Raw genomic sequence first — 26,012 nt, 5'->3', positions numbered from 1 at the left:
GAGTTAGGAGTAATTAGTGATGCAAGTGAATTTGCATTTGACTCACACATTTCACTCTTTGCTGTGTTTTAACAGTGGTGTGTAAGGTTGAGTTGACATCGGGCTTCAGTACCAGCCTGGTCACCCAGCCTGGCCCAGTTAAGTTTGATCAGAAGAGCCATCAGACTCAGCCAGGTATATCTTTTTGGTATATATTATTTTTGGTATATGTTACTCTGTTATATGTATGCTGTCTACCGCGTAAATGTTGGCTGCTAAGTCTTAAGAATTTCGCTGCACTGAAGCAATTTGGTGTATGCGAGAATAAACACTTTGACTTTGCCAGACTGCAGTGGGAAGGGTATCGACCTGGGCATGCTCTACGGCGCCTTCCAGCTCAGCAACCGCGTGGCCTGCACCGACGCCTCCACCGCCAGCCTCAACCTGTGCCAGGTGCCCTGCTCTGGTGAGTACCTCAAACCCAGGCTGTGCCAGGTGCCCTGCTCTGGTGAGTACCTCAAAACCAGGCAGGCAGGTTTGAAACACGGACCAAATTTAGTTTCACTTGTTAAAGTGCATTTTGACAATTCAGTAATGCAGTAAAATGCAGTCATGATTTTTGTGTTTCAAGATCTGATTCAGCTGAACGTCACAGATGACGCCCTTTGCAATGAGCTGCTTCGAACCATACCAAATAAGTGAGTATAAAACTAGGTTCTACTTAGATTCTTAGAATGTACATTTTATTAACACCTGTTGAACCACCCCATTGAAAAACAACCTGTTTTTTTTTTGGGTGAAGAGAGGTAGTGTGGGAATATTTGAATGAGATGTGTGTTGTTGATTTCACTTATGATTTCATTTTTTGTCATCATGAAGCAAAATACCCAAGGGTGATGCTGAGGCAGTGAAGATACTGACGATGATGTGAGTGGCCTGTGACAACTATGGTTTACAGTCATAGTAGTGTATATCAATGAATACATTAATCAATGAATCAAGCAAAGCTGTCAGTGGCATCTAGTTGTGTGTAATGCAAGAAACAATGCTTGTTGGACTACTTGATAGTATAAGAGTCTAAGAATACATTTATAAAAACAAAAGAAGGGAATAAATTATCAAGGATCTGTTCTACCTGTTTGTTAAATTCAGAATGACCTTTTAGATCTATTGTAGCCTATGCAAATGTGTATGTGTGTTGCTAGAATTACTCCTGGATTACCTTTACTTTACTGCATGATTCTTTCCCCTAAAGGAGATCAAGTATGTTTCTGACGGAATGTTCTTCGCTGGAACCAAGCACTTACTTCTCAGAATGTTAGATGTAATCATCATATTCAAATTTTAAGTTGAAATGTACTCTTGTATGCTAATAAATGCTGGTTTCCTTACCCCATGTGTAGTTATGTATAGATTAGTAGCTTTGCATGTCCTTTTTTAATGACTCACAGCATATGAGACTAGGAACTTTTCATTGATTCCCTATTTCTTATATGTATTTGCTATTATATTTTCAGTTCCTTACCTATCTTGATAAACATATCTGTCTGAAGATATCCAAGTTTGCTTAATACGTTTCCTTTATGTAAACCAATAAACCCTCAGTGATGTGTTGTTTGATAATCTTCTTATTTCTATTTTCTAGTTACTTAAGCTAATAGCTTTCTAACCAGATCCAGAAGCCCAAATAATTGTATAGACCAGACTCAGAACATGCGATTCTGTTCCAGACATAGATGTCAATAGATTAGTTGTCCATAGATTAGACATGGGGTGTTTGTTTGAGATACATTTATTGAGAGAACAGAACTCTAGTAGTCATAGAGAGAACAGAACTCTAGTAGTCATAGAGAGAACAGAACTCTAGTAGTCATAGAGAGAACAGAACTCTAGTAGTCATAGAGAGAACAGAACTCTAGTAGTCATAGAGAGAACAGAACTCTAGTAGTCATAGAGAGAACAGAACTCTAGTAGTCATAGAGAGAACAGAACTCTAGTAGTCATAGAGAGAACAGAACTCTAGTAGTCATAGAGAGAACAGAACTCTAGTAGTCATAGAGAGAACAGAACTCTAGTAGTCATAGTGAGACGGTATCTGACTCTCATAGACAGGCTGTCTCTGACTCATGCAGTAGTCGGGTTCCACGCTCTCGATGGTGCAGTCGGACGTATCCATGGAGCACAAACTGCACTCACAGCTCAGGGCCACGGGATAGGCCACCAGAGGGTCCACCCCATGATCACAGTCAGGCAGACGAATCGTCTCGTAGCGGAAGTTGCCGTACGTGCACACGTGCTGGTTCACCACGGAGAATGGGCTTTTGTACACAGGCTCCTGAAAAATAAAACAATGCAAATTCCAATACGTCATTGTAATACTAGTTATTATTACCCGTCTATTATTTTGCATGTTTGGGTTTTGTTGCCTTGTTTCCGCAAAGAAAATGCAAAGTGTTGCCTCATTTCCGCAAAGAAAATGCAAAGTCTTCTAATTTGGTAGGACTAAGCCAAGGAATGGACTGCACCTTAACATTAATTCTATCTGTCTGTGAGAAAGCTGACTTTGCAATGCTGTGTGCTTGAGCTATCACACTATTAATGTCATTATCTACAACAAATACTAATTATTTATATGAATCCTACTGCTAGTAAAACTGCTGTGGTCTGACACACACACACACACACACACTGGCATATGTGCAGTCACCATGCAACAAGAATAAGGTCATGTGCAATGTTTACATCTCATTATGTCATTTAGGTACAAGATAAGGTACAATACACAATGTGCATATGCACAAACAAAACACCATCACAGACAAACAATCACACACACGATTCCACACAACCGTACTTTGGTTGGGCAGTGTCCACTGCAGATGGTTGTCTGGAACACCAGGCACCTCGGACAGCCTTCCTTCTCCACGGATACGGTCTCGTTGACCAGGACACAGGGCTTCATGTGGAAACACCGTGCAGGTACAGCCAGTACAAACAGACACAGAAGAAGCAGAATACTGCACTCTGGGATACGGGCCATCCTGCAAAAGATAACATCATCATCACCACCATCATCATCACCATCATCCCTTCTATCGAGAAAATAAACTTCTAAATACTTCTTACGAGTATAAGGATTGCACAGTATACTGGGCAAGTCTTTTTGGTGTGTTTTATTTTAAAATAATCAATCGTCTAATTTATCAATAACATATCCACAATGTATTTTCCTCATCATTACTTATTTTTGTCTATGCCTGCGTGAACGTGAATCCATTGAATTCACACAAATATATCTTACCTTTCAGAGTATAGATACATTCAGTCCAGTTGGTCAGCTGGCCAGAGAGTCAGGTGTGTCTGAAATGTTTGAATTGTGGTTTATATAGCAGGCCAGATTTCACGTGCGGCTGTCTGACCGTGTGTGCCTGCCAGTGCTGTTACCTTCAGTTGTACTCAAATTAATTCCATGTTAATCCTGTACGGATCATAAGTGGACACTCTGACACAGTGACTTCCTCCTGAGTCCAGTGAGGGCCAAACATGCTGACCTCCAAGTGACTGAATTGCACCGAATGTCAGCATGATATTACGGGGCCTCTGCTTTATCTTACAATAACAGCATAATCAGAGGTGATTTGCACTCATGCCTGGCAATGAAAGAAATACAGTAAGGACAGTAGATAGATAAACAGATACATGGATACTTTATTGATCCCGAGGGAAATTAAGGTCATCCAGTAGCTTATACTCACAAACTAACATGAATCACAATAAATACAAAAACACAAACAATACACATAGGGAGAACATGTACACATGGGGGTGGGGTGTTTACATATAACATTGTGTACAAAGCAGCTCTGTTTGTGATTGTTGTGCACTGTTGTTGTATCCTGCCACCCTTGCTATCCTTGTAGAACTTTAATTCCCATGCACCATGCCAGCCAATCATAACTAAACATAACACAACAAAACTAAACATAAACTAAATTCCCACACACCATGCATCTGCATTCATATGCCATATTTCTGATTCTCTCCCCTCCCTTCCTGTAAACCATCTTATTTTTGTATGTATTGAGTACATTTGCCACATGTATGCTAGCATGCTTATCCTAATAAGTATGAATTCGTCTGCCATGTTTCTCATTCTCTCCCCTCTCTTTTTCCTCTCTTCCCTTCTGCTCCCCCGCCCCGCCCCCCCCCCCCACCTCTGCACCTGGCCGGTTCCAAGCAGATGGCCCACCTCACAAACCGAGGTTATGCTCAAGGTTTCTTCCTGTTAACAGGGAGTTTTCCCTTGACCCTTGTCCCTGTTGATTTTGTGCTTGCAAAGTCAACGACCAGCATCCTTCAGCTGCGTCCCCAGATGCCATCTGACTACCTGACATCCACCTGCTGGCTCAGTTGAAGAGGCTCATGGACATGTTACCGTTGGAAACATAAAACCTTAGTTTGTATCAGCTCATACCTTGTGTTAGTCACCTGGTTCTCAAGGTTAGAAAGCGGGGCAAAGAGTTGCTATGACTACTACAGCCGTGAAGAATTCTGAAAATAACTGAGAACACAGTTTGCATAGATCATTTGCATCAGTGGCAGTAAGGGAAGCACCTGACCTTGTATTTCTTTCTCAAATTGTGGTGTGTACCCAAACCCTCCACAGCCAGATAGACTACACAGAGGGTGTTAAGGGATCAAATTAACCCCATATCAGAAAAAGTAGCCAAATTTGAGAATTTCACTTAAACAACTTAAAAATGTCAATTGCCCTCATACCTCGTTGTGTGTGTGTGGAGAGAGAGATAATGTGTCTATGACTTGTCTTCAATCAACAGTGATGTTTGGTCTAGGAAGAGATGACTATTCTACCCACTTTGTGCAGTACAATACTGCAGAACATGTTTCATCAATTAAACACAATTTGCAATTAACACTGTCAAGACCTCTGTATCATGCTGCATACACACACACACAGTTTGGTGTGACAAATAAAACACTTTGACTGTGACCTGACACACACACTCTTTAATATTTTACGTAATTATAAAGATTATGATAATTATTGATAATGATCATGATAAACATTCAAAATGTTTATGTATCATTTCTGTGCTCCTTCAGTATCTGAGGAAACAATGATAGTATAATCCTACAACCCCCTAAATCTAAACCTTTACTGTAATTTCCCAACTATTAACCGTGATTTATACATTTATTTTGTACAAAAATCTGCACCCTGAAGGTTATTCCTGCCTTACTTCCCCGTCTGTTTAATGACACCATGTAGAAAGCCTAATCAGAACGGTGTGCAGGCCAGGAACAGACACCTGGCAAGAGTGAAGTGTGCAATGGAGAAGGCCTTATGCATGACAATGAGTCAGCGGGCGTCAATCTTCTTGAAGAAACTTGAGTAAAATAAAATAAAACATATGTTTGTTGTTTGACAATGCATATGTTTTTATGAAAATTCTTAGTTTTGTTGCATATTTGCAACTTGAAGCAACTTGTATATTGAGTTACATATTTTGATTGTCTTATGTTTCACTTTGAACAGAATACAGAGTACTGTTTGATATGTCAAGTCAGGGAAATGGCGAAGAACCTTTGTGCTAGCATTCTATGCTGTCTTTTTGGGTTTCTTTCTTTTTTGGTGGAAAATCAATCAATGTACAATAACCTGTCTGTAGATTATTAACTAATGGAATAACCAGTATAAGTACTACATTTCTTTAACACATGTACATTATTAACACAACAACCAATGTGTAGATTATTAACACTCAAGCCATTATAAATGGAACACTAGCAAATCAACATAATCACTGGGATATACATAATAACACCACTACTAAAAATACTGTGCTATTATAAGTTATATATATACAGTATAAGTTAGAATGCTCAATCTGTGCTCAAATAAAGGGCTGGGCACAGCGTGAGTTAGGAATAATTACATCAAGGACTATAGAGATCCGCTACATACAGGCCGGAAGGTCTGATAACCAGATAACCCAAAGCTGTGACTGGGCTAAACTTATAAACCTGGCTCATATTCAACCTAGAGTTCATCTAAGGACAGGGCATGATCCCAACCTAGAGTTCATCTAAGGACAGGGCATGATCCCAACCTAGAGTTCATCTAAGGACAGGGCATGATCCCAACCTAGAGGTCACTTAGAGCACATCTTGGTGCAGGTGGCCAAGACCCGACCAATGAGGGGAGGGGAAGCAATGGGTGCTAACCGGAAGGAGGAAGCTAGATGACAGACATGTAAGAAGACTCCACATAGGACTAAAGTTGCAATATCCCAACCAAAAAAAACATATATGCCCAATTAAGAAGGGGGGGGGGGGGGGGGGGTGATAAGTGAAATATGGCGACAGGAGAAGCGCCAAGGCCAAGGCCAAGAGAGGGGCCGCTTCTGTATAAAAATGATGTTCAAACCGTTGTAATATCAATGTCGTCTCGAGACGAGCTCAGGTTTATGCTATCCAGTTTCCTAGATTCCTTTAAGTAAGATTAACTTACCATGTTTAACTTCCAACAAATTCTACAGTGTATATGGCAGTTTAGTGTGACAGGATGATGTCGAATAAAATGCGGGTGCAGTCAATCTACTGGGTTTGGTTTTCATACAATACTGTAATGCAGTCCAATGCGTGCGATGGATAGTCGAGGGAAATACGGTAATAAAAACAGCAAAGTCAAAACAATAAACAATAGGAAGGGCTCAGAGCTCAGGAAAGACACATATGCAAACTATACAAGAAAAGTTGATATAATAATTGTTTGTATGATAATTGTAAAATATTCAAATAGAAAAATACCCTCTGGCAATAAGCAGCTCACTGCACAGAAATAAAAAGACAGGTCACAGTTTGAGGGAAAGGCAGTCTACCATGCAAAGGGTGTTGAAGAGCAGCACATCAGAGGACAGAAACTAAAGGTAGGACTTTTTGTGTTTGTTTTCTGTTCTCATGTGGTGAATTTAGCATTTGAACCAATTTGTTGGAAACACTCTAAACTGTCCATTTCAACCCTGAAAAGATTATATTTACAGCGAGCCAAAAAAGGATTTTAGTCCCAATAGTTGTGAGTAAATAAATCTGAGTCTGGGATGGGTGGGTGGGAGCAATGGACACAAGGGGAGCGTATTCAAGATGCAGCGGAACATTTCATTTATCTCATTTATACCTCAGATGTTGAGAACAAGAAAAGAGGGAGAGACGTGATTCATGTTTATAAAAATATCCAAGCCATTAATGCCACTGTACACACCTGGCTATTCATTTTCTTTTCCCTTAACTTTAAAATGTGAACAGCTTGTCGATAAATACACGTGTACACTGTCCATTAGGGGGTCTCAAAGGGCAATTCGTTTTTACGACAGTGGTGTAAAAGTATTCAAGATGCAGCACAACATTTCATTTATACCTCTTTTTTAACAGATGTTGAGAACAAGAAAGAGAGAGAAACGTGAATAATGTATCACATTGAAAAATGTAATGGCGGCCAAAAATTATTTTTAGATACATACACCACATTCAAACGCCAAGAAAACAATGTATATGCGCTGAAAACAGGGGCAATATTTCAGCTAAATTAAGATGTCATTATTATTATTTGTTATTATTTGAGTATGTTAGCATTCATCTCCACTGGTAGAATAAATACAACTATGCAAAGACATATTTGTGTAAAATCTTATTATTCTACCATGTCTGTCTACATGCTTCTTTCACTTCCGCCATAGTCTTTGCTGGTTCCATATCCTTCAGCTTGTCAACAAATACTCGTGTTCAATGTCCATTAGGGGGTCTCAAATTGTGATTTGTATTTACGACAGTGTTTTAAAAGTGAGCTACACTTCACATCTTTAGGGGGGCCCAAGAGCAAAGAATACTAATTCTCACGTAATGAGTCTTAAAGTGTCATGGAAGGCGTAACTCGAACATTTCTGATGGGATTCTGAAGAAAATTTGGTTTTAGTTTTGCATTTTTGTTTAATCAGGGAAGTGAGTTCAGGGAGGTCAATGGGTGTGAAGGATTCTAGGAGTACACCAGATTAGGGGGGTGGTAATCCTAGCACCCTGAGAGGGCTGCAGGGACACGGAGAGGGAGGAGACTGCATTTCTTATTTTATTGATAAAATGTTTATAGGTTACAAGGCTGTCTGTCCATTCCAGGTGAAATACCTCAAGTTTGGTGGAGTACCATTTTCTTTGTAGTTTTCGAGTAGTGTGTAGGTGCATGAGTCTAGTCAGTGAACCATGTGGCGGGTCTTTTCTGTGTTCTTCTTCTCTTTTTCAGTGGTGCAACAGTGTCAAGGGTGAGCAAAGCACACTAGTGACACCATCTGTTAGTGGGTCGATATGAAGTGCCACCTAAAGTGCCTGTAGTAAGAGCTAGAGCAAGTGCAGCTGGTAGTTTACACTTGAACTCTGCTGAAGTCTTGTCAGATAAACAACAGCTGTGTATGTGGGTTATTTCCGATGTTGCGCAGAGTTCTAATTGCATGTTTAATGTAGTTAGGTGATGATCTGAAAAGGCAGTATTTTGAGGTAGAACTATAGAGTGGTCCATTTCCAAGCCATATATTAGTACAAGGTCAACCAAGTCAAGTTTGTGCAAACTTACTTGGCCAATAAAATCTGATTCTGATGATGTGGTTGCAGCGATGAGTTGGCGTGTTTATATGTTGGGGAAACCCAATAGAGTCTATTAGTTATTTACAGATCCCGGGTACAAAACGTGGCACATGTTGTGGCCAGTTGTGCGTTGTTGTATCCTGGCTTATCATATTTTAAGAACTAAATTTAAATATTTAATTTATTTCAATACTAGACCTACATTATATATAAAACTACATTTCATACCATGTGTAAGAGTTCTCCATATGCATTCTCTTCCATGCATATAGGTTGACTTCTACATATGCATTCTCTTCCATGCATATAGGTTGGGGAAATTGTAAAATAGCCGATGCCATGGTGATGGAGCGAGTCCTGCTCTCGGTCCTTCTTGTTTCAGGTCAGTGTGCATGACATTTTAATTCTCAATTGAAAAAAATATATATATATTTTGTCTTGAAGGACATTTAAATTTATATTGCGATTATGAGGGGAGGCAGGTTGGCGCAAGCCCCCCATTTACAGGCTTCATTTCACACGGGGACACAGGTTTGATTCCGGCCTGCTGTCGTTCTCCCGATCCTCTCCCCACGTCTTCTCCGCCTTGCTTCCTGTCCACAACTCTTCACTGTCCTGTCCAAATAAAGGCATAAAAGCCCAAAATAAATCTTTAAAAAAATAAAAAATTACGATTATGACTACCGATTTTGAAAACAACGTAATTTTTTACTTTTTTACTTTGCCTAAAAAGCCCAAAGTCACTAGCGTGTAGCATGCTTAGTTGAGCACTAGCCAAGAGCCTATGAATTAGTCGCACCACAGCTGAAATTAAGTGTGTTTATTATTGATTAAATGTAACATTTTATTTGGTAAAGGAATAGTTAATGCTACAGGCCTGATCTACGGGGCAAGTCAGTGAGTACTGTATAAGACAAAACACAATGCTTGTACAGGGTTGAGTTAGCCTATCCACTCTCTTGGCATTGTCCACTACACCACTAAGACACAATTAACATGTTCTCAGGTATTCTAGTAGCATACCACTTTAAAGACTAAACTAAAACATGAAGGCCGACCTAGCGTTCTCCTCTGATCTGGTATCCGTCAACGAGTTTAGTGTGAAATATTGCCAAGTTTATTTTACAATGTGTTGTCCAGACATACACACTTAAACAGCTCAATTTGGGTTTATGTTAATGTATATGGTTAATGTATAAGGTTGTATACAGGATACATTAAAACAATGGACTTTGAGTATGAAAACAAAACCCAGCGCATAGTACACAAATTAACTAAAGAAGATTTTGAATATGTCTGTATATCTTTTTGCTATTTTGTTATATTGTCGGCAAAATATAGGTCCATATCTTATTATAATATTGAACGAGTAATCGTTTTTAATAATTGTGATCTCAATACTGACCAAAATAATCGTGACTATTTTGTGCCACCAACCTAAATAAACTATGTATTCCTTCTTTTTCGCCGAGCTTTATATACTGTATATATATATAGCATGACTGCTAGGATCAATGTTGTTATTGTTTGTGTTCATTCATACTTTTCTGCCACACAGGGCTCAGCAAAGTTATGCTGTGTACCACTCATGAGTATCACTTTGTGAATGAATCCAAGACATGGACTGAAGCACAGACCCACTGTAGAAAGACATACACTGACCTGGCTACCATTGATGACATGGAGGACATGAGCCGTATCAAGAATATCATAAAAGACCGGACGAAGCACGTCTGGATTGGGCTTTATAGGACAGATATCAGCCTGTGGAAGTGGTCATTAGAGGACAGATCTCTCCACAGTCCAGAAGAATATGCGTTTAGAAACTGGTACAGTGGCCAACCAGAAGGAGGACATGAAACATGTGTGGTAATTGTCAATGGGCAATGGCATGGTTGGCCCTGTATCACAGAGCATGCATTTTGGTGTTATGATGGTGAGTCACCTGGCTGTTAACCTGTAACGTGTTCTGAACTGTGGTGCATTTATATGCTTTAATTTTTCATGTTTTTCACATTGCGTTGTAGCATAATTCAAATAATAATTTTCCAAGTAAAACAAACATTTTATATCTACTTTACATCTATATTTCAACTTCATGTTTGCCTTTTACAGGAAGACCCAATACCACAGAGAAATACAAACTGATAACTCAGAAAATGTCTTGGCGATTAGCTCAGCGCTACTGCCGAGAGAATCACACAGACCTGGCCAGCGTCACAAACCTGGAGGAGAATCAGCACTTGTATGAGAATTCAAAGAATCAACCAGCTTGGATCGGTCTTTTCAGAGACTCCTGGACGTGGTCAGATGGGGCCAACTCCTCTTTACGATTCTGGTACCCAACACAACCTGACAACTATGGAGGCATCGAGGACTGTGTAGTGATAAGGCAATGGGATGACTGGTGGGGAGATAGACAATGTGCTGGAAGGAATCATTTCTTATGCTATAAGGGTGAGTCGACAGAGCCATAAATGTAACACTAGCTGTGTATATGTATAAATATAAAATGTTACCACACGCACTACTCATACTATTTGAAAGTCAGAGTGAGGTGACACGTCTGTTTTTTTGTCAGTTAAAAATGATCATATTCATTTACAGTTACTAATTTGGCAGATACTTTTATCCAATGCAGCTTACAAGTGAGTAACAACAATTAAGCATCAGTAAGTTAGGAGACCTTGGAGTAGGCATAAAGTACTTATTCTACTCAATATGACAAAGTGGAAGGAGATCAGGTAAAGAAGTGCACAGTTAGTGCAAGTTAGGCATGTTAGGGTGTCCAAAATGAAAATAAATAGATAATGCAGTCATCACGCACATTCAATTCAATTAAATGAATTGCCATAACAATACAATTGCCTCTAGGCGCTTTACAGAGCCCAGAGCCTGAACCTCCTTAGTGCAAGCACAGTGGCAACAGGGGCAAGGAAAAACTCCCTGTTAGTCAGGAAGAAACCTTAAGCAGAACAACGGCACATAAGGGGGGATCAATCTGCTTGAGGTCGGCCGGGGTGGAGATAGGAAGGGGGGAAGGGGGAGGGTTGCAATGTAGAGGCGTTAGAAGACAAATACAGAAGACAAAGGGCCTGATTTACTAACATTGCGACCGCAGCTTAATCTGCGTTCGCACATTAACGCAAGGTGTTTTTGCGCATTTTCCGTGGTATTTATCAAACCTGATCAGCGCTGGGCACTTTGTGCTTTATCCGCCCTTTAAAGGCCCTGATTTACTAACATAATTGCGATCGCAGCTTAATCTGCGCCTTTGCCAGGCGCACATTAACGCACAGTGTTTCCCCGCATTTTCCGTGATATTTATCAAACCAGATCCGGGCTGGGCAATCATTATTTAGCGCACCATTAAAAGACGGGAGAAATTGCCTGCAAGTTACTGCCACCATGGAGATTTGAGGAAGAAAAAACGAAGGTTCAGCGAAGAGGAGAAAGATATATTGGTTCACGTTCGCTCAATCACTGAACCTGATTCAATAGGTTATATTGTTGTTTTGCCCGCCATCACCTACAGCGAGATGTTTTAAAGAACACGATTATAAATAATATGCTATTGGTGGCATTAATGCATTAACTGCCTATTATAACAATATAGATGTGTACATGGCGAGATTAATACGTTCTACACGGGACATGGGTTCACTACAATATATCCCCACTGAAACAACTACATTTACCAAGTAGCCAGGCCTCTCCAAAATCACGTTGCTCAATCATGGATAGATGCCACTATTCTGGAAGATAAAACTGTCATGGACAGACCACTACCACGTAAGTAATGGTCATGTTGGCATCACATATGACCTGGACATTCATTGAATATGTGTGCTTTCTGTTTCGGTAAACGTGTTCGTGGATTGAAGGTGGGACTGTTTGCATGTGGGTGCGATCAATGGCTCCAATTACGTTCGGAAAGTTTAATTTCAGCTATCGTAGTTGGGAAATGTATATTGACCAGTGCACCGTAGCAATGCGTCGAGTACCTGGGTGAATATTTGGCTGAGTGAAGGCTAAGATATACCAACTGCAGATGCTATAACTGTTTGAAATGATCCAATGCCAATATTTGCAATGTTGTCCAGAGTTTAACAACTGATGGAATGGAATGTGATCTCCGGTTGGAGGGTTCGATGTCATCTCTGATCTGGTTCAGTAATTGAAGTATAGCGTGGCTGGTTAACCTGTACCGTCTAATGATTTGTGGATCGCTTAACTGAAAAAGTGTTATACGAGTTTAAAACAATATTTTCTGTCTCTGTCTATATCTTCGCCTTGCTCTTATAACTGCTGCTATATCAACGTTTTCAGACTCAATGGAAATGCGCTTCCTGGTTAAGACGTGCTTTTATGAGGCGGAGAATTATCCGGCAAATTAGAGACGTGCGCTCATCAGGCATTTTTAGTAAATACCACGCAATACATCATTAGGCGCACTTATCTTCTCTCCTCCCATATATTTGCGCTAGATGCCCATGTTTCCACCCACGTTTCCGTTTCCTCCCCGTCCACACCCACAAAGCGTTAATATGGGCCTCTACTCAAATGCGCCCCCTTAATAAATACTGTTTTATGTTTGCGCCTGAAATGGGCGCAATCCTGTTAGTAAATCAGGCCCAAAGTGTTTCCATGTAGCAGTACCGTGAAATAAGACAGGGGGAGGCTCATCTCTGTGTTCTATTTCTGAATCTGAAATGACATTAATGGTGTTGCTGGTTTGTCTGAAAATGCCCATGCCTTGTCTTAGAGCTTGTGCAGAGCAAGAGTACCATGAAAGTGACGATGACATTTGAGCCTTCCATCGATATGGAGTGTCCTATAGTGCAGGCAGCCATTTTACTGCAGGTAAGTGTCACCCTGATGATGGTGCAACAATAAAAACACACAAATAAATAACAACAATGTCAAGAATTAAAGTGTTAAAGGAAGGTTCCATTACCAAGATTTTCAGACACACCTACAGACATGTGTGCAGGGGACCCAAAGCCACAGCAGGGCATAGAGAATGAAGGTTTGGGATGGGTTGGTGAAAAGGTTGCCGGAAAGTTTTGATCGCTGAATACAGCAATGGATATACCTGGAAGAAGGCTGTGATTGGCTGAGACAACAAAGGAACGAACACACAAATGATTAAGAATGAATGAATGATATATAAGGAGCTGTATTGTAATTGGATGAGAGATGTTACACCAGAGTGGTACTACTAGTAGAACTGGTGTCCTGAGGTCAACTTCCTTCAGCAGTGTTCAGTGACCACGTCCTGGTTATCTATCCATCAGATACGTAAACAACTGCAGGAGAGAGGGCTGCCTGAAGACACGAAGGTGACGTGGAAGAAGCAGAACGATGGCAAGGTGTTCCACAAGGAGAAAAGAGAGGAAGAGAGGAAGAGGGATGAACCCTAAAGACAGGAGGAGGGATGAGCTCAGAATCCTGTCCAGATCCAGCAACAATAAGACTAATATGGAACATTATTATATGGCAACGACAGGCTTGCCATATAATAATATCGCTATCGCTCGGTAGATAAGTTACTGCCTCAGTCTGATATTTCCCTGCATGACCTCACTCTCGGTTAGTAAGTAGTTATTAACAAATTAACCAGCACAGTAGCAGTGGCACATAGTAACATTAGCAAATAAACCAGTCACACACACACATAGTGTTTTCCATATCTACTTTTATTATTCTGTTTCATATAGTCACTGCTGACCTTTTTGTGAAGTATGTCCAATGTGTTTTCTAGACTTTAATTCATTTGATTTTCCTTGATTCGCCATGGACAAGGAAAACAATGCAAAACATGTACTTTATTTGACTGCTTAGTTGATATTCTGTTTAATTGAACAGACTTTCTTTTTAAAATAGCTGTAGAGTTTGTATGTTCATGCAACTTAGCTTGAAAACAGCTTATGTTGAATGCGTTTTAATTGAAATAAAGTCGGACATGATCATCAGTCTGCCTTTATCTTTCTCACTTTGATGCTTTTTGATTTTTAAGACAGACAGGGTCCTATTTTAGCAAAAATCATCATGATATAGCATACATTTAAAAAGCAAACAAACTCATTTTGTGAGGCTTGGTCTGAAGATAGGGTTGCCACTTCCTATGTGGGGAAATAAGGGATGCTCTGCATTTTGTGAGTCTGTGGAAGAAACTTTGCATTAAGACACAGAAATCAATTTGTAAGGTTTATCTAGGGCTGTCAAGCGATTGAAAAACATTATCTAATTAATAATATGCTTTGTGATAAATGTATCTAGATGTTAGGGGAAAATTCTCTCGAGTTACCTCAGGATTCCGGAGTTTCATATAAGTATATTTAATAAACAACAACAACAAGCTTGTTGGGCTCTCCCATATCCCGGCAGGTCAGAGAGAGGCAAGGGCCTTCTCTCAGAGAGAGAGAGAAAGAGAGAGAGAGAGAGAGGCAATATTACACATTTGCTTTTTACAGGAAGACCCAATACCACAGAGTAATACAAACTAATAACCCAGAAAATGTCTTAGCGATCAGCTCAGTGCTTGCTGAGAGAATCACACAGACCTGGCCAGTGTCACAAACCTGGTAGATTCATACAAGGTCATTATTAATACAAGGCACTTGATTAATATATTCCTACATCATTAACAGTGTTTCTAAATGATCTCACAGAGTCACATTACCATGAAAAACATTTTAAAATCTTTCAGATTTGCCATTGACATGAAGTGACAAAGTAAACAAGCCTTGGCAGTGTGTTGTTCACCACATATTAATGGCAAACAACAGATATTCAACAAACTTTATTTAATGAAGAACACATTTGCTTTGTTCCTGATTAAATTAGCTCATAGTTTATCTAAAATAAGTTCATTTTAGTGTAGTTTCATATTAGTTCATCTTCATTGGAGGGACTTTCCTGTGGGTTAGTGGAGATGTCTACGGAAGCACCCCTTCTTTTCCAATAAGGCAGAGACGAGGACAAGCTATAGGATCCAGTGTTAAAAAGGTCAGGTGGCAACTCTATATGAAACTGTGACCTGATTTTTAGTGTTGCATATTAATGGTAATAATTAGAACATCGCAATTGGTTAGCCTGTTTTTGATTGAAGTGTTCCTCACTGTTAACAGTCCAGTTACTTAGCCACCACGATGTTATCGTAGAAGTAAAAGTAGCAGGGTCAGTATAAGTCAGTGTTACAAACAGTTACTTGCAGCATACCACACAATTCCGACAATTTGTTTCAAGTCTACGAGTCTGTCCATAAATGAATTAACTGGTACCAGCGATGGCGGTAATCCGCCAACGTTACACCATAGGAACTGAAGTATCTCTACTTGTTTCTTTTAGGACGTTATTGATGCTGCACCCATGTTTTACACAAGACAGGTCAGGTAGCCTGTGACTTCAACACTGTACAAAGACATGATCATTTAAAAGTCACCAATTTGTAGCCATTTCGAAGTGTTGCAATGGCCGACGAGGGGCAAGATGGCAAAAAACAGGTATGTTTTTTTTTTTTAATTTACAATGATGTCGCTCTTTGAGTAGGTTCTGACAACCCTCACTCACCTACCATTAGCTATATGTTGTAAGCTAGTGTGCATTTGTTTATTATCGTTATTGTTAGGCGTTGTTATGAAACATTGAGGATGATGAAAATTAGGTAAGTGGGTCATTTAATGACTAAACCATGGAGCGATATGTGTACGTGCCAATCCCCATAGCTAGCTAACTTGCTCAGACTCCCCCTTTCCTCAAAGCACTAGGACGTTTAGAATAAGATTGGAACTAGGATGATGGGGGGAATGCAACCCTCTTCTGAGGTAACTAGATGCCACCGTGCAACATTATAGTTTGAAAGCTTGAAATCTTTAATTCCTCAGTTTTTTTTTTACCAGACCATGTTTTTAAGTAGGTCTCCTCCTTGCAAGCTGATAATTTTTCTTCTTGAATGAACACACTCAGGGATTCAAATTAATGGGGATTCTAGACATCCAGAGCACAGCTTGTGCCAGGGAAGCCCTACTTCACGGCGCAGGAGGGTCTATAGTGGCTGGGCTTCTTCACTTCTTAGCCACCAGTAAGTCCTTTTCATCTCCTTTATGTAGCCTAGCACTGGACATTGTAAAAGAAAATATGCCAGCCTCTGCGTTTTCCCTCATACATATCAGCAATTCTGCTGATCGTTTGTTGTGTGTTGTTTGTCCTGTCTTATTGTTGCTCTTTATGTAGCCTAGCACTGGACATACTTATGTAGTATGGAGTACGTATGGAGCACATGGAGTACTTATATGTTTTTATGTTTATATGTTATGTTATGTTATGTCATGTTAGGTTATGGTAGTGTGGTATGGTGTCCTGTCCTAAGCATTTCAGTGCCCAGTATGACTCTGTTGTTCTGTGTATCTGACAATAAAAGACTTGACTTGACTTGACATTGTAAAAGAAAATATGCCAGCCTCTGCGTTTTCCCTCATACATATAAGCAATCCTGCTGATCGTTTGTTGTGTGTTGTTTGTCCTGTCTTATTGTTGTTTCTATGTTTATGCTCATGTAGGCTAATGCATGTTTACTGTCTGATGGTGGTGTGTACCCCCTTTGAAAACGAGATGGTACATCTCAATGGGTTATTCCAAAAAAAGATCATTTCCAATACTGTCAGTGGTCATGATGACAGTCAGAGACTGTGAAGGTATCTCATGGGTCTTTCGTACCCCTCGTTTCTCAGGTCGAGTGAAGAGGTCCTTTGATGTTGGCTTCGCAGGATTCTTTCTGACAACAGTGGGATCATGGTAAGTACATGTCAACATGGCACCATTCTTTGAACTGCTCTCCCGTGCATAGTCCTCCACTTTCCTCAACTAGAAATATTGCTGCATTTTCATTTAGGCTGAACTAGCTGCGTTGCTAGATTGATGGAGTAAGCAAGTTGGGTTGAGAAATTATGACCTTGATTCAAGTATTTGTGCTCAGTTCCGTCATTGCTGCATACACACCCTGGTGTTCCTTAGCCTTCAGGATTCCATCTGGGGCTAGTAAAGGTGTGAAAGCATATATGACTGCAGGCAGAATACCTATGCAACCACTAGGGATACTTTAACAGCCATTGAAGTAATGATAATAATGCCTAAGGCTAGCCATTTGGCAGGGTTACAGATAAGAATGGTTCTAGATTTGAAAAAATAAAAAAAAATATTCAAACGAACCACCAAAATTCCTATTAACTGTTATTGAGCTTTGTTCTAGGTTAAATCACACTGATTTCGAGTTTATTAAAGGAGAAGTTCAGTGTGATAAAGTCAGTTAGTATGCCATTCTGTGATATCCATAATCCAGTACGTCAATTGTCTGACATTTTCTCAAATGGTTTATTAAGTCAAAGCACAACCAAATGTTTTTGTAGTCATGTATTTCAGAATCAGAATCAGAATTGTGTTTATTTTCCAAATTGTATTTTCACGATATGGTCCCTTGGTCTTTAAAGTCAAAGTTAAGGTTCCAATAACTCAACTGCTAAAGCTAGATGCTAACCACACCAGTCATGTCAGCCACTCATCCACACATACACAAATACAGTGAAATGTGTACCTTTGATCGCTTTTGATTAATGAATAACTGCAGATCTAATCATGTAGTACCCTTTTGTTTATAGCTATGAAATGCTGTGTTTTTTTCAGGTGCTACTGTCGATACAACAATGCAGTGCTGCGTGTTCAACAGAGAGTCATACAGGAAGGAATGAAGAACAAAGTCATGTATGAAGGCACCAGTATTGACCCCACGCGGAAACCCAAAGCAGAGGAGAAGAGCTCCTAGCACTCAGGCTGTCTGTCTGCAAAGAGCTATCGTCGTCATCGACTCTCTCTCTTTCTCTGTTTCAAAGCCCTTCATTTCACTGTTATTGTATATTTATTGACAATGTACAATGTGGCAATGCATGATTTATAAAGATATATTTTGCCACACATTTTTAATAAAATGTAGATATGATTGGAAACCGTGGATCTTATAGTGGTAAAGAACCTTTTTCAGAGTCGTTTGGATCTTTGACCTTCAAGCCATCAGGTTATATTTCAAGGTGATCCAAGGCCAGTGTGGTGACTATCTAAGCTCAATGCCATGAAAGTAATTGTTTGACATTTGAAATGAAGTGTTGCCCAGATTGTTCTCTTTCTTGCCTGACATTCTTCCAGTGGATGATGTTCGTCACATCTTCAGCTCAGAACATCGACAGGGAGGTTGTTGTATAATCAGGTGACCACTAGATGGCAGTGCACACAGAGAAATACAAAATCCATTAATTCAAACCTCTTTTAAGCAGGTGCAGTTCATTCACATGAAACACTGTTCATTTTGGTGAAATATCTCCAGGAGTTTTTTTTGCAGCAGTGGCATCATTGTGTTTCCCCTCCATCTTGGGGTGTAAGTGCACTTCAAAGCAGCAATGTTAGAGGAACAGTGTAATATTTTGCTGTGTTTTCGCCATGTAGACTATGATACATTTTATTCATATACTGGATGATAGTTATAGATTTCTCACTGAGATCATAGTGAGTGTAATCTAAACTGTACATGGCTCTTGGTATTTATTATGTGCAAGATTTTGTGTTAATTAAAGGCTGACGTACAAAACATTTTTGTCTGGTAAGTTGGTATTTAGTATTTATTTGAAAATTAGTTTACACTGACCTCCCAGTAAAAACAGTACCCATTTTAGTGGTTAGTTTAGTAATGAGTATATACACTTTTTAAATCTTTATAAAATAATTTACAGAATATTATATGGCCCTCATTATTCTGTTCAGGGCCTGGTTTATTGTTTTTTTGTAAGTGTAAGGTTTCCCCCTGATGAGAATTAGGGGGGCCATATAATATTCTTTAAATTATTTTATAAAGATGATTGGTTTTGTAAGTCTAAGGTTTCTCCATGATGATTGCCTTCCAGAACCCAAGCAGACAAAAGTGTGAAACAGAGGCAGCTTTGATGCAGTAAAACCATAGTTAAATTATGTCTCATTAATATCAGCTGGTTCAGTCCCAACTGATGGCCTATAAAAAGGTGTCTCATTACCAGGGTGTCACACAAGAAACATCTCATGATGGGTAAAAGCAAAGAGCTCTCGCAAGACCTAAGCAACCTTATTTTTGCGAAACATACCGATGGCATTTGTTAAGGATGCATTTCTAAACTTCTATGTGTTCCAGTTAGCAATGTTGGGGCCATAATCTGGAGGTGAAAAAGAACATAGTTTCACCATAAACTGGCCATGCCCAGGTGCTCCTCGCAAGATTTCTGACAGAAGAGTGAAAAGATTTATCAGAAGAGTTGACCAAGAGCCAAGGACCATTTGTGGAGAGCTTTAGAAAGACCTGGAATAATCAGGTACAATTGTTTCAAAGAAAACAATAAGTAATGCACTCAACCGCGATGGCCTGTATTCATGCTCACCATGCTACATTGCTGAAGCAAAAACATGTTGAAACTTGTTTAAAGTTTACTGCACAACATTTGGACAAGCCTATGAAATACTGGGCGAATATAGTCTGTTCAGAGGAAAGCAAAATGTAACTCTTTGGGTACCATAATACATACCATGTTAGGAGGACAAATGGCACGGCACATCACCCTAAAAATAAAGTTTTGAGGTGGGAACATCATGGTGTGCGGCTGCTTTTTCAATATATGAAATGGCAGAACAGCACTTAACCACTTAGATGGGTTGGTTCTGCAGTGTTACATTCAGTATAGCTAGCTATGTACTATGACCAGAGCAGGGGCGTCCCTCTCTACCTTCAAGAAGCTCTTGAAGACCCAACTCTTCAGAGAGCACCTCCCTTCCTAACTGGCACCTTGGCTTAACTTGCACTTAAGCAGTGACAGTCCCGCACTTCTTTTTCTTTCTATGTCGTTTTTCTATTCCTTAAAATTCCTTAAAAAAAGCAGTATTTACTGTTTCACCAGGTTTTTTTGCTCTGAGCTTGACTGTTCTCTCCCTTGTACGTCGCTTTGGACATAAGCCTCTGCTAAATGTAAATGTAAATGAGTAGGTGATCCTTCAAACACAAAACTGCTCAAAACAATGAAGACATAACATGTAACGACCCTTGACCCCTAACCTACAACTCGCATCTCATTGGCTTACATATTAAAACATCATATAAACTCTTACATTTCAATAATACATGACCTTAACCAGGAAACATATGCAGTAACAACCGTATTAATAGTTTTTAATCTTTTAAATCCTTTTTATTCTATTTATTTACTTATTCTATTTATACTTTTAATGAACTTTAAGCATCTAGCCTACTTTTCCAAATGGCTACATTCAAAATATCAAATTTTTTATTTCTTTCCCCAATTGTGAGAACTGGCACAACACATTCTCCTCTGCTTTAAATGGCATGTTTCCACATTGCTGACAGAAAGAGCTTTCAGTGTCGTCCCAAACATTTGTTTTCTACAGCAAAAGATGTAATCACTAATATTCGAAGCAATAATGATAAAAACAACAACAAGCTACAATATTATTAAGTCCTCATCGCCATCATCCTCAAACTGTGATAAATGTTAGAAGTACAAATGAAAAACCAGGGGCCAGATTGTGTGACCAGAATTTAATACAATTCTTCATTTACATTTTTAAATACATTTCTTTCATTCGAAGTAGCCAACATAGCAGAGACGATACAGTCACTGGTATTTTGTATGACTGAGTTTTTTATTGTGTTTGGACAATGAAAATACTTTTTCTTCTTCACATTTCTTTCTCTTGGTACATTGAATAGTGGGCATAACATAGTATTTCTGAAGTGATGAGTTCTGGACTTGAATTGAATTCATGGCACACCATCTTTATGATTGAGGTGTTAGTTATTGATCCCATAGGGCATTGCAGCAGAATCAGACAGCAGTATTTCAATGTATCTTTGAAAGTGCATTGATCTGAACTGCATATATTGCGATCATAGTTATGAGAAAAACGATCCCAGTAACTAGTCCAATAATATTGAATATTTTGGCCTTCCGAGATGAATCTGCTGCCTTAGTGACATCTCCGGCCACACTTGCAGTGCTGACCTGAAGTGAACAAGGAGAACATACAATATCAGCCTCCAAACATTTAAACAACACACATGAATGACCGACCATATGCACATATAAAACACACACACATGCACACAGCACAAAGAATGTTTTTTTTTTTTTTTTTTTTTACCTGACTTGAGAAGAAGATGGCAACCAGGCCCAGAGGCAAACAGCAGCACAGTGTTGTGAAGATGGACCAGTTAAGATAAGAGGGTGGATTGGAGCTTGAAGGTTCCATATTCTGTCTTGTCTTGTTTTTTTTCTTCTCTTGGAGTTCAAATCCTGAAGCCTTAGTCCAGACCGCCAATGCCTCTGAGGTAAACACGAGAGCTGAGGATATATATAGTGTGTTGGCCATAGAATAGAAAGGGTGAGGGTGAGGCAACAATTGCACATCTCCAATTACGTGACTTCCTTATATTGTGAAAATCAGTACATTTATTTTTGGCTTTCCGTATGTTCAGCAACAAAATGTCCCCATTGATTATGAAGTCAAGGTAAAAGTATGTAATATTTGTATTGCAATAAAACATTGCAACGAGGGACTAGCCAGGAGATCTTGAGCCAGTGGTCCTCGACTTATGCTCCCCACATTCTCATCAGCAGCTTTACAACTTTACAATGCACATATCATCGTGTGGTCCTACACTGAAATAAATATTAAGTTAGAATAAAAAAAAAAACATTAAACTATATTTAGTTGGATCTGCCGAGGTGACGTCCACATGAATACAGTGAAAACTATTTTTTTTCGAAAACTGAGAAGTTTTGTTGCGTTTTGACCTTTTGTCTACATGACATGAAAATGCATATTTTTGAAAACGGGTTTCAAAGTGGAGACATTTGAGAAGGCAAACCTAACACCGCCATGTGAACAGTGGAAAAAGAGTTTTTTGAACTACAGCGACACCCCACCAACTTTATCCAATCATCTTTCACTCTCTGTGAAGGCTTTGCTGCGCCTGCCAGAGCCATGGCAATGCATAGAACATCTATTTTAGATTGTTAGACACATCATGGTTGTCAGCCAATTACGAAAAGAATGCAACCTATCGGAAACATCAGTGGCCAAAGCCTTTGTTGGGTTTGATATAATTTCAATCTTAATGCTAGCAACTTTAAGCAGGGTAAGTTCACTTCACTGGGGAAATTCTGTTGTGACATGTCTTCATAGTCTTTGCTCATGCATGATTAGTTCACAGAGATCATTTCTGGAACTGCCTGTTACTGCCAGGACAGGACGAAAATCAGATGAAAGAAGCAGAAATAAAAATATTGTTTACTTGCATCTTAAATGCGTTGTCTTCTCTGCGCAGAGACCTTTAACCCACATGAAGATTCCTAAACATTTATGATTGTTTTATAGGCCTCAAATCCACCAGTAGATTGTGTGAAGATGCCTCTATTTCACACAGATGTTGACGTCAGGTTGTGGGAGATGGTTACAATATTTGCTTAGGTCACCATTTAAACAGGGGGTGTCAATTGGAATTAGGGTAGAACTACAAGCCATGCTCTGTACTGCGTACCATGTATCATGTATTGGCAGCTGTGAAAGATAGTTTAGACAGGACACCATCTTGACTGTCGTACTGTAAAAGAGACATTTTTATATCACCTGTGTGCTTGCTCCAGGTCTCAGGGTCTGTAAAATACCTCAAGACAATGCTGATGGTCAGGGAACCTCCCGAAGAGGCAGCTAGAATTGAAACAATAAGCATGCCAGTGGATTTTGGATGACTGAGCCCTCAATAAAAGACACATCTCACTACACAAAGAAAACTCATTCTATTTCAGTATTAGACATTTCTCAGTGGAAGATTACCTCATGAACTTATTGGGATATGTTGATGATTTTCATAAATATTTAATTATAATAGAAACCAAGCTTCTGGGGGCTGTCAGGGGAGTCCCTCTGTACAGAGTGGAAAGGCCAAGAAACAGGATGTTTAACACAACAGCACTGTGTTGAAACTCCTACTTACTGAAAGCAGACGCGATACAGGGAAGTCCCAGAAGTTTTTTTTCCCAGGGTTTCTATGGTCACAGTAGCTTTCAGAATATCAAGAAAGCCAACCTAAGGATTTAGCTTAAAAAAACTGAAGGCTGCAATGGACATCATTTAATACTTTTAAAATAACTATTCAAATACACTTTAACTTTTCTCCTTATTAAGCAGTGCTGTATAGGCAGACAATAATTCATAATTCTTAATAGCTGTGGTATATAAACAAAGGCTAATATGGTGAACAACTAATTACACGCTCAGTAAAATATCAAAACCTACAACACATCTCAATGACAGTAACAGCAACTAAGGCAAATGACGATATTTTGACGATTCTCAAAATACATATTTGTCTTGCAATATTAAAGCACATTATGAAGTTTTCTTAGCCCAAAGGTGTTAGGCCAGATTACAGGAGAGGCAGTGTTGATACATGGACACTGAATATACACACTACAGTTCAAAAGTTTGGAGTGTGTGGGTGTGACACTTGCTTCCTTCTGCTGTAACAATGTTCCCCCTCTCTGAGGAGTGTTCTTTTCCAGCAGGACAATGCTCCATGCCACACAGCCAGGTCATTGAAGGTGTGGATTAAGGACCCCTCAGATCAGGACCCTGTCATGCCCAGCCCAATCCCAAAACCTGAATCCCATTGAAAACCTCTGAAATGTGATCAAGAGGAAGATGGATTGTCACAAGCCATCAAACAGAGCCGAGCTGCTTGAATTTTTGTGCCAGGAGTGGCATAAAGTCACCCAACGGCAATGTGAAAGACTGGTGGAGAGCATGCCAAGACGCATGAAATATGTGATTGTAAATCAAGGTTTTTCCACCAAAATATTGATTTGTGAACTCTTCCTAAGTTAAAACATTAGTATTGTGTTTTTAAAAAATGAATATGAACTTGTTCAAAACTGAATATGAACTTGTTCGAGATCTGAAAACACTGCATATTTTTTGTTATTTTGACTAGTTGTCCTTTTTCCGCAAATAAATGCCCTAAATGACAATATTTGTATTTGAAATTTTGGGAGAAATGTTATCAGTAGTTTATATAATAAAACAAAATGTTCATTTTACTGAAACACATACCAATAAATAGTAAAACCAGATAAACTGAAAGTGGTCTCTTAATTTTTCCCGGAGCTGTATATTTATACTTCAATATGTCTCATACTGTTTTTTTCTGCAGTCAGTACATGATCATACCAGTGGAGGATAACAAAATAAATGAGAGGACTGTTTTAGAGAATAGAAGAGTGTAGATTTGAAGTAAGGGAGCTATGGGTGTGAGATGTGCTTTATCCAATCATGGACTTTCTAGAGATGGTACAGGATGTCACAAAGAGACATTTCAAAATCCGTTTATGCAAGGAAGGTTTTTCTTTTAGCAATTTGCTGAAAACACACACACACGCACACACGCACACACACACACGCACACACACACACACACACAAACACACACAAACAAACAAACACACACACAAACACACACACACACACACACACACACACAAACACACACACACACACACACACACACACACACACACACACACACACACACACACACACACACACACACACACACACACACACACACACACACACACACACACACACACACACACACACACACACACACACACACACACACACACACTCTCTCTCTTTGTTTCAGAGTCTCTTTAAAAAAGAGCCAGCTCTAACCAGTCTTCAATGAGGCTCCAGTTTTTTCTCACTCTTTCTTTTTTCAGTCTCTTTTAAAAAAAGGTTTCGCAGAGTACAGTGTGTCATAATTATAGTTAATGTCATTGTTTTTCTTATACTATTTTCTTATACTATTTCTGACAATAGTATTGTAGACGTGCTTAAGTTGAGGAAGAGGCAGTGTTTGAATTGATCTATTCAATTTAACTTAAATTTGATTTTAAACTTACATTTTATTCAAATAAACATAATATCTATCAAATGGATTGTGAACACATTGAGGAATATTTCTAACATGGTTTTACTAATGATGAAATCCTTGCTTTTCTGGCTGGATAGCATGGGGATGTTGTAAGCAAACACACACTGGAAAGAATTTTATTCAGGAAGAAACTGTGACACAGGACGAACAAAACTGATGTGGCTGAGGCAACACACACACACACACACACACACACACACACACACACACACACACACACACACACACACACACACACACACAAACACACAAACACACACACACACACACACACACACACACACACACACACACACACACA

The 26,012-nt window shown here is 39.4% G+C and overlaps 2 protein-coding genes across 2 annotated transcripts; one reads left to right on the top strand and one right to left on the bottom strand.

Annotated features, from left to right (window-relative positions):
• Positions 1–2,050: 2,050 nt before the first annotated feature.
• lhb (luteinizing hormone subunit beta) lies at positions 2,051–3,019 on the bottom strand (the record flags this gene model as incomplete). Its single annotated transcript, XM_080848533.1, has 2 exons — positions 2,051–2,314; positions 2,834–3,019. The coding sequence occupies 2 exons, from the start codon at positions 3,017–3,019 to the stop codon at positions 2,051–2,053; spliced, it is 450 nt and encodes a 149-aa protein (XP_080704659.1).
• A 12,980-nt stretch (positions 3,020–15,999) lies between these two features.
• cox20 (cytochrome c oxidase assembly factor COX20) lies at positions 16,000–19,235 on the top strand. Its single transcript, XM_080849290.1, has 4 exons — positions 16,000–16,139; positions 16,603–16,717; positions 17,367–17,430; positions 18,316–19,235. The coding sequence occupies exons 1-4, from the start codon at positions 16,107–16,109 to the stop codon at positions 18,452–18,454; spliced, it is 351 nt and encodes a 116-aa protein (XP_080705416.1). The 5' UTR covers positions 16,000–16,106; the 3' UTR covers positions 18,455–19,235.
• The last annotated feature ends 6,777 nt before the right edge of the window (positions 19,236–26,012 follow it).

The sequence above is a fragment of the Sprattus sprattus genome (genome assembly GCF_963457725.1).
Source record: "Sprattus sprattus genome assembly, chromosome: 12".
NCBI lineage: Eukaryota > Metazoa > Chordata > Actinopteri > Clupeiformes > Clupeidae > Sprattus > Sprattus sprattus.
The sequence above is the reverse complement of the archived record's forward strand: the minus strand, read 5'-3'. Positions and strand labels throughout refer to the sequence as shown.